Source organism: Triticum urartu, chromosome 4 (assembly GCF_003073215.2).
Source record: "Triticum urartu cultivar G1812 chromosome 4, Tu2.1, whole genome shotgun sequence".
NCBI classification, from domain to species: Eukaryota; Viridiplantae; Streptophyta; class Magnoliopsida; order Poales; family Poaceae; genus Triticum; species Triticum urartu.
The window spans coordinates 528,357,646-528,367,365 of record NC_053025.1 but is presented as its reverse complement, the minus strand read 5'-3'; the positions used below and the strand labels follow the sequence as shown (position 1 = coordinate 528,367,365).

Genomic DNA, 9,720 nt, shown 5'->3' with positions numbered 1-9,720 from the left:
ACATTAGGGATGTTTTTTCATCATGGAAATCTGCATGTGTGTAGATAATTTGTCAGTGTTTGTTGCCAAATAATTTCAGATTTTGTACTATTTTTTTAATTATACTGTTCATCATTGATGCATTTGAGCCCGCACGCAGAAGAAGATTTTCGCACAAACCACCAACTATCGAGGCTGATTTTTCACATAACGCCTACTATTTGGGTTGCACAAAATGTAATCTGTTGAGCTAGCTCTAATCCGTCATTTGACACCGTTGATACAATTCCTGATGAGTTGTCCGGTTTTAAGTGCACACGTGACAGAAAAAAGTAAGCCACACTAGTTGGCCAACCGAAGCTACCTATATCTCCCAAAGTAGTGGTCAAAAAGAGTAGAAAAAAATCCAAATTAATAGTAGGTACATGTATGCTTGAAATGTTTTGAATTTTAACCAATTTTTTATTGAGCCAACTAAACCACCAACATCTCCCAAATATATTGTCTTTAGCCAAATAAGTTTTTAAAACCAAGGTGCATATATGATTTAATAAAAAAAATAAACATTGCATTTGAGCCAAAAAATTGAATGAGAAACTAAAACTGCAATGGTTTTAGCTGATCTGGCGGCACGACAGCGTAAATCCAGCCGCACATGCAGTCAACTAAAAGGGCAACAACCGCTCGATTCCATGGTCGTGCGAAATTGGCTGCACTTGTCTTCTGTGGAGCAGTTTCGCGGAACAAATTGTTTGAAACAGCTGCCAAAATTGCATTTACACTCATTCACTCAGTTTACCTCTGTTCTGTACAGCTTTAATGCGAGGAATTTTTTGATAAATCAAAAGAATAAAGGAAGCACAACCTAGAGAGCTAATGGACAAACTGTACAGATTAACAGCTAAATACAACCCCCAAACAAATGAATGAAATCACTACATGACTACAAGAACTAACACATCAGGATATACACTTTACAGGTAACGGCGAAGAAACTGCTCCAGAGTAAAGAGCCTTAAGTACAGAAATGAACTTCAAAAGAGTTTCTTCAGAAAACCACCTCAGTTTCCATGTATGTACTGTGTAATTTTCATCTGCTTGCTTGTTCTGCGAATTTCCAGTGCTGCTGTTAAATCTTCCTTCGTTTATGTGTTTGTGCAAGATTAATGTCAAGCATTCCTTGTCGTGCTGATCCACAACCTAAGTATAGGAAATGCAGTAGGAAAATTTAGAAATTGTCAACAAAACGATATCAACTCTTTTAGTATGATGAAGCAATATATTTAGCTCGTTTTAAATCACAGCTCAGTAAAATAAGAGGGGATTGCCCTTTAGAAATATCGAGTATAAGAACAATAAGATGATAAGTACTCTGTACAATAAAAATACAAGTTTAGAGACAAGGATCAGACCTGTGTGCGAGAATACACAGAGCCACACTTATGCATATTCCACAATTGACAAGAATATAACAAATATCCCCTTATGGGCAAGGGAACTATCTCAGAGCGAACTATTTTATGAAAAGAACATTGTTGCAATGCAAAGTAACCTAGATAAATTGGAAATCTTAGAGGTCAAACACAACTTACCACTTCCTTAATACTGTTGATAGAACAGCATTCATCGAGAGAGAAATATGGAGGGTGTGAATCATCAGGAAAGCAACCAAACTGATGTAGGTTCTCAATGCACACACATATTGATCCTTCAGTAACAACAAGGGATCGAATAACCAGGGATTCCTCTGCAAAACAGAAATGGACATTAATTCAGCAATTTCTAAGTAAAAGAACTACCATATGCCATGTCATGCCAGATGTGGCATCGTCAATATTTGGTGATGATGCATGTCACTATCAGATCGTTTACAGGATTTAACAAAATGGACCCAATTAAAGCCAGAAGGAATTTATGCACCTGGGTGCTGAAATTGAAAAAATGGGTAAACATCTAAATATTCATGTAAAGAATTGGGGATGAAAAATGGAAATTGCCTTGCAAACATCTAACCATGAAGAATTAAACAAGGTACCCTTAGGTTTCTTAAAGATCAAATTACATGACCACCCAGCAGACATACTATGTAGTTATCTACCTTGCAAACTAACATAACATATGCATATGCCAAAGTTCAAGTAATCATCATGACGACTTCAGCTCAATGGCAGCATGTTGTGTCATGATGGGCTTGAGTCTTTGATCAATTAATCCCCAGCTCTCTCACCATAGGACTGAGTGCACTGTACTCGAACTAGAGATGATGCTACAGAACAAAGTTTAACACTTCGATGTTGAATCATTGATACTGAGCAAGAAATTGTGTGCATTCTGGACAAAATATCATAATGATTGCCCAGGATAAAGCTTGTGGGCTCATTGCTCTAGTTATCATATGTCCAAACGAGATTTTGGACAGTAAGCATAAAAAATATTCATTTAGAAACAAAATGGCTTAAATAGTGTTACTCAACTTACCATAATACAGATGATAAAAAACAACATGTTTTCTTTCGCAAGGATAAGATGTGTATCAATCCTACTCTACTTTGTCAGGCTTTAAGGGAGAAAGCCAAGACTCAGCCAAGTAAGTAACATCATAAGAACTCAAAAGGTGAAGAAAGTTTTAGTCTAGATCCCATAGACAAATAGGGGTTATTTTCACCACTCAAAGAACAGTACCTTCAGCATCATTCTTCCAAAACATCAACATGGAGTAGAGAAATATCCCCATCTTCAAACTTGCACATATACATTTCTCGAGCAATTTAACTTGGATCTTCTCCCAACTGCGATTTAAATTATAGGAGAGAGTGTAATCAGAAAATGAAATAGAAGGCACAATAAACACACACAAAATCCTTTCTTTGTTTATCTAAAAGAGAAGGCCTTTGCTCACGGAGAAAACATAAAGCTAAATAGACAAACCTTTGCAAAGATACCCCGCTGGTTAACTGTGGAAAGCTGAACAGATTCAAGAGCCAAAGTACATCTTGCGCTTCCTTGGAAGTACGTGTCAAGAATAGATGAGCTGTATGATCTGCCATGTGTACCCTGCGATACGACAAAACAAAAGTAAGCCTCAGATAAGCCAAAAAAAAACCCACTTATGATTGATATGCTAATAGACCTTAGTGCTTGTAGACCCAGCCCAGTCAAAACTTTTTCCAGATCTTCAAGCCTATAGCACCCCAAAACTCTTGGCATAATTTCTGTAAATTAATCAGTGTGTAAGAACTATTAATACAGTTTTAGAATAGAAACATGAGAAAATAAATTTCCGTACAACAATAAAAATGTAAAATTCCAGTTGCGATAGTCTTATAACTGTCTAACAGAGACAAAAGAGAACCAAGAGAAAGGCTTTGGAAGAAAAGAAAACAATGTGTAGAAAACTAACCTTGTTCATCTTGCTCCATATCAACTAGCAGAACATACAATTTATTCTGAGAACTTCTCAACAAGGCTACTTCTCTACAATAAGTAACAATACACTAGTCAGGTACAGTACCTAAAAAAATATCGCATGCAGACAGGCTTTCAGAACTGCTGTTAAGTTCAACAGAAGTTAAGAGAGCATTTACTGGGAATGGTTGAGGATTAAATGCTATACAAGAAGGTACTTAGAATTAAAAAATCCAACAAAATGTCCTGTTCAAAGGGCTCTTATTGATAACTACTTATTGTGCATTTAAGTACTTTGAAGTCTGAATCATGAGATATATTACTGGACATTTACGCATTTTATGTTCTATGCAAATGCCATCAACATCGGTGAAGACGGTGGTGGAGCCAAGGATTCAGGTCCCCATATCTTGGATTCAATTTCATTAGAAGTTTGGCCTAAAAAAGTTGGTTTGTAGACCCCCATACTGCACAAGGCCTCGACAGTCTCTCATCATTCGCCTACGGGTACAAATCATGGACTCCTGCATACCGTCTCTAACATGTCAAATTGTTACTTGATTAAAGTAACGAAAATTAAGTAGACCCAACACATACAGCCCTGTCATGTGTTGCATGACCATGGTGTTTTCATATACTTTGAATACATTCATCATCAATTAGAAAAATCTTGAGCTTCAATTTTCTCTAAGAAAGCACATGAATAAAAAATGTAATAGATATAGTTATGATTTTGAATATAATTGCATTCGCTACTCCAAAGCACTAATGGTCAGCAATTACCTGACTAACAGGTTAAGGCAGTTCTATTCTGCTAACTTTAACCGTCAGTGCATGTTTTGTTGTGCTGCATGGTGTTTAGTTTGAAAAACAAACTATAAAAGCAGAGGCAAATAAGTAACCATATTAGTCTGATATGCTGCAGCTAGTCCTTAATTTGCGAACTTACAGAAAAAGAAGTAATACGTACTTGTACTGATAATCTTTGGTTCTACAAAATGTACTTCGATAGTCAGCGACTCGTTCATTCAGATTCAATAGCTGTTCATCATCAATTTCTAGTCTCTACTCTCTACACATGTCAAATATAGGTAAAACAACTCTAACCTTTGAATTAAATCGCTTCCATCTTGAAATATGTATCCACAACGAGCTCCTTGTTCACATATTTCGGACTCTTCAACATTAGCAACTTCCAAATTGAAGAAATCCTCTATAAGCTTGTACTTATCCCTATCAGTGTTGCAAGTAACTGAATTGGCATCAATCGACAAGTTATTCTTGTGCAAGATACTTGAATAGTGTTTTTTTGAGCTTTGATCCTTGCAAATAGTACTTCCGCTTAGATCGTAGCTCAGATGACCATTTGCACCCACTGAAACCCCCTCATCCAACTTATCTTCATTAGCCTCTGGAAATTCTAGTTTAGTGCCATTACGGTTCTTAAAAATAGGAAATATCTTCCTCTTAACCTTTTGCTTGCCATTTTGTCTAATCAGATGGCCACCTGAATCTTGATCTAGATGTCCATTCCTCTGGTTACTTTCATCTGGCTCCTTAATACCAAACTCTATGGCATCTGTAAAAGTTGGGTCATCTTCTGCCGAACAGTCAGACAATTTTTCCTCTTGTGAGAAAAACTCCATCCCATCCATTTCCTCATGATCAATATCTGCATAAGGAAATGAAGCAATCTGACCATTCAGGGCTAGTTCCCTTTTTGTCTGAATTGCTACGCAATCATCTTCTGAATTGCACGAACATAAATCACCTGAAGAGTCATCACTGCAGCTGCTACCACTACCAAGAGAACCAACACATTGGAAATCTCCTGAACTCTGCAAAAATTCTTCCTCCAGAAAAAGTCTTCGACGTAGGATGTCTTCCTTGTATTGTGGGGGTGACTGTGGACTAGGGTATGCAAAGGATGGACTTGGTTCTATCAACTTGCTTGTTGCGTTAGAGGGTGTTCCGTTCGTATGCAAAAAAATTGCACCACCTTCCACATCAGAAAAAGAATCTGGATGTGAAGTGCCCACAAATTCTAGTGGAGGAAGCTGTACGGCAGAATTCAAGTGTACCCTTACATGAGTTTGGTCAGCATTCACTTCGTTCAAGGATCCTGCAGTGAAGCCATTAGCGCCATTGCATGCATCATCTGTGGAAGACAATTTAGACTCCAAAAGGTTTGAGCTGCTTCCACCTTCTGATGTCTTTGCCAGGTCTGTGACGCTCTTGGAGCTCTCTATGTTCAATTTTTCTCTTCTGTTTTGTTTGTTCTGACTTCCATTTCTGTTAGTGAAATCAACATAAAGGCTGTCACCATCTGTGCTCTCTGTATTTTCATCCATCCACTCCTTAAATTCACGCAGCCAGTCAGTCGATCTTTCTTTCTTCATCAACTCTGCTGTGCTTATCAAAGAAGTAATTTTTACGTCATTATCAGCAACGGCAACTTCATCCTTCTTAGAACTAGCACTATCACGGGGGCTGGACTGCTGGTCCACACCTTCATCACAAGGACTTCTCTCTTCCTCCAGAATACAGGCAAGTCGGGAAATCTTTTTCTAATATAAGTGGAAAGCAGAATGTCATTAAAATAGTCATACACGGTCACATTCAGCCGCGTTCAGGATACAACTGTAGGATGCCAAACTTCTGTAAAATTATTTCAGTTTTGCTAAGATATATTGATGGTTTTATAGTGCATTTATAGAAACTAAGATGTCATATATGGGAGCACCTAGGCTGAACCAAGCAAAAAAAGGAATCCTGACAACATACAGAAATAATGCTCCTGCATCACACATGAAAATAATGTATATCCAAGGGGGGAAATGAAGCCTAATACCAATTCACTAAGCAGATGCATTGACTTACCTATCCTCCAGGGAATAATAAAATCAAAAGTGTTAACTGAGGAAGCTTATAATTGGTGTGACATGCTGATATATAATAGATCAGACTATTAGCAGTCGGTAAAAGAGATGCATACCATCATGGAATTTGAAGTGTATTCATCCTCATGATCATCTTTTGCAGGGAAATAAAATCCATAGCCAGCAGGTTGTTTTTGTCTGCTTCCAAACAATACTTGCTTTTCCCAGTATTCTTGTGTGTTCATGCCTTTATCATCTAACTTTAACTGAGGCAGAAAAATCATGGAACAGAATATTCATGTTACTCCAATACTGTGGAAGAGACTTATAATAAACAAGACTATGGACAACCAAAATAGTTTAACATGCTTGAGCTAAAGCACTTACATTTTCTGAATTATGGAAAAAACTAAAAACACGTGCTCGATACCAACGAGCACAGCAGATTGGATTGCCTTCCAACCATACGTTCTGTAGCAAAGAAAAGCTGCCAAGAATTTCCAACTCTGAGAAATTTGATATGATGTTGTAAGAAAGATCAAGGCCCACAAGCGACGTGAGATTTTCAATCCCATGTATAGTAGTTAAAGCATTGTTTCTAAGTACTAGTTTACCAATCCGACTGAAAACCTGCACAAAGGTAACATGTAATCAGACAACAAAAGTAATGTCAAGAAGCTTGTTTACTATTTTAAACTGAACTGTGAAGGAAGTTAAACCTCACTCAAGGATGATATAGAGCGCAAATGATTAAATCCAAGGTCCAGATTTCGCAACTTTGTACATTTCCGCAGATTATCCACCTTTGCAAATCGGTTCCGACTAAGATCAAGGGTTTCAACCGCAGGTAACAATTGCAATGATTCGTCCATGAGTACAAGATCATTAGAAGCACAAGAGACATACGAAAGCCGAATCCATGCAGGAGAGTCCTTGATATCCATCACTCTACTCACAAATATATGCCTAAGAGCATCCTGCGGTAGCACAAAAATTAACTGTTATGAATCTGGTAACATCGCAATATTTCGTACAAGTGCTTGGAAAGGAAGCATAAATTTCAATAACTGCTGAATGAATACAAAGACATATGCATCACTTTTTGCTGCTAGCTGAGCTTTTGGTTGCATGCCATGATACGAATAGAGAGAAGATGTAGCACACCCGATCAACCTGCGGCCATCACATCAGGAACCAATACCTAAGTTCTCAAGCTACAACCCTCAATAATAATTCTGCCGTCCATCGGCCAACAAAGAACATTATTTAAAACAGAATAACAGATGCCGGATGACATGTCATGATTGGCAATGCAAGCACATGGGAGTAAGGTAAATCTGGTGTACTTATAATTAAGTAGTCCATGGGCCAACAAAAGAACTATGTTTAAAATAGAATAGCAGGTGCCACATTAAATCTTTATTAGTTCCAGATATCACTATTAATCCACCAAACATCTAAGGTTCTAGCTCAGAGGGAGCGATAATGTCCATAAGAGTTTCCGTCAGAATTTGGAAAACAAAGTACATGAGGTGCATAAAGCAACATTTCCAGCTGCATACAAGTACAGACATGACAATCTATCAGGAATCCACATGGCTGGGCATCTTTTTAATCTCACGGAATGACTAATTATATCAGGGGATAAATGCAGCATGTGCGAAAGACATAACCATTAGATAGCACTATGGTGATGTTGATCATGTGCTACAACAATTGCGTTACAGCAACATTGCAAGATGCCACAGTTGGTCTACTTCAGACAAGATAAATGGCGCAGACTAAATTGGTAAATTTGCATCGAAGTTGCAAGAGCAATACTCAGTGAAATCTAAATATAACCAACAAGATTCCATTAAACCCCACCAAAAAGACTGTAAACATCAGTAAACACAGAAGTTTCACACTAGAAAGGCATCTTAACACTACGAGAACAGCATACCACCAAAAATATTGTCAGGAACCTAATGAGTAAATAGAACATAATTAATGCATGCAGCGGACCAGATTGGATCCTAGGAACATAGTATTAACTATGGACCATACCAAACTACTGCAGCAAGTGGGCTGAAACTAAACCCCCCTTTGCTGGCTGTAGATGAACCAAACAGCGAACAATAATCATGATTCACAGCTCAGCTTAGCTCATAGACTCATAGTTTAGTAGGGGGTCATAATTAGCTGAATTGTCACCAGCAACAAATTACGTTAGCTGTATATGGCCAGAATTACGGGGAAACATGACAGAATCGCACCGTGGAGTTGTGGCAGACGAGCCTCTCGAGCGTGTGGCGGAGGTCGAGCAGTCCCCTGGCGGCGGAGGTGGAGAGGTCGCAGCCCCGCAGCTCGAGCACGCGGAGGCGCGCGAACGGCAGGAGCGAGAGCGGCGCCGGGTCGCGCCCCGGCCCCGCGGCGACGACCTTGAGCGAGGTGAGGAGGCGGAGGATCCGGCGGAGCTGCTCGAGCGCGCGGTGGTCCCCGAGGTCGGCGACGTAGGCGCGGAGGTAGTCGACGGGCGCCCCCGCGCCGACGGCCTCCAGCTCGCGCAGCGCCTCGAGGCGGGAGGCGACGTAGTGGAGGCCGACGGGGTGGAGGCGCAGGGTGAAGGAGCCGTCGAGCAGCTCGCCCGCGTGGCTGGCCACGAAGCGGACGAGCAGGTCGAGGTAGCGGTCGCCGGTGACCGGCGGCGCGGCCCCGGAGCGCGGGGTCGCCATTGGGATCCGGCTAGGGTTCGGGGGTGGGCCGCATCGGCGGAGGGGGGTGGGGGGTGGGGGGAGAAGGGACGGCGGGGCCGGCGGGCCGGCGGGCGGGCGGGGGAGAGGAAACGGACACGGGCGCGGCGCGGCGCGGCTGGCTGCTATGATTGAGGGACACGCACGCACGCGGGTGGGGGAGGGAACGGAAGGCGACGGGGTGCGAATGCGCAGCGCGACGCAACTGCAAATTGTATCGCCGGTTTCGCTTTGGCTTCGGCAGATTCCTTTTTCTTTGAGAGACGGTCCTGTTTGTTTAAGCTAGACTATAGAGTACTGGAAACTGACGGGATCGCCTGGCCTGGGTACTCCACTGTGCAGCTGTCGTGCTGCCGCGTGACTTTGCATGCTCCTTCACCGTGCGCTGGTCCAACGATTTGTGTTAATCTATACTAGCACATACGCCCGTGCGTTGCAACGGGAAAAATTAATGTTTTATGCAAGTATAATGTCCCACAGCACCGGATTCACTATGAAAAAACGCTCCTTCTACAAAATGAACATAAAAAATACGATGCAATTTAGCCGTGTTCATATTTTCTTTGTTGGGCATAATCTCCCACTGATTCCATCTAAGTATAATCCTTCCTTTAGTTACCGTGACGTCCTCACCCGTTTTAGTCGGGAATCAAATCCTTCCTTCTCTAATTTAATACCCCAACACACTGAAGCATGCATAGCCTTCTTTTTAACTATCTTACCTT

General features: G+C 40.9%; 1 protein-coding gene across 2 annotated transcripts; it reads right to left on the bottom strand.

The window, feature by feature from the left end:
- Positions 1-727: 727 nt before the first annotated feature.
- On the bottom strand, positions 728-9,194 carry LOC125552463. 2 transcript variants are annotated; one of them, XM_048716023.1, is made up of 12 exons: positions 8,519-8,652; positions 7,170-7,240; positions 6,983-7,066; positions 6,651-6,893; positions 6,380-6,529; positions 4,492-5,951; positions 3,380-3,453; positions 3,110-3,191; positions 2,908-3,033; positions 2,662-2,768; positions 1,572-1,726; positions 728-1,179 (listed from the first exon to the last, which is right to left on the bottom strand). In XM_048716023.1, the coding sequence occupies exons 2-12, from the start codon at positions 7,182-7,184 to the stop codon at positions 940-942; spliced, it is 2,736 nt and encodes a 911-aa protein (XP_048571980.1). In that variant the 5' UTR covers positions 7,185-7,240; positions 8,519-8,652; the 3' UTR covers positions 728-939. The 2 variants fall into 2 exon arrangements, with proteins under 2 accessions (XP_048571980.1, XP_048571979.1); XM_048716022.1 differs by having other exon boundaries at positions 6,983-7,240; positions 8,519-9,194.
- Positions 9,195-9,720: the final 526 nt, after the last annotated feature.

Excerpts from the sequence above, each read along its gene's own strand:
- LOC125552463 (XM_048716022.1), bottom strand. The coding sequence starts at position 8,977 with ATGGCGACCCCGCGCTCCGGGGCCGCGCCGCCGGTCACCGGCGACCGC. Across the intron at positions 5,952-6,379 it reads ACACTTCAAATTCCATGATG|AAAAAGATTTCCCGACTTGC; the intron begins GTATGCATCTCT and ends CACTTATATTAG. Across the intron at positions 3,454-4,491 it reads GGAAGCGATTTAATTCAAAG|AGAAGTAGCCTTGTTGAGAA; the intron begins GTTAGAGTTGTT and ends TACTTATTGTAG.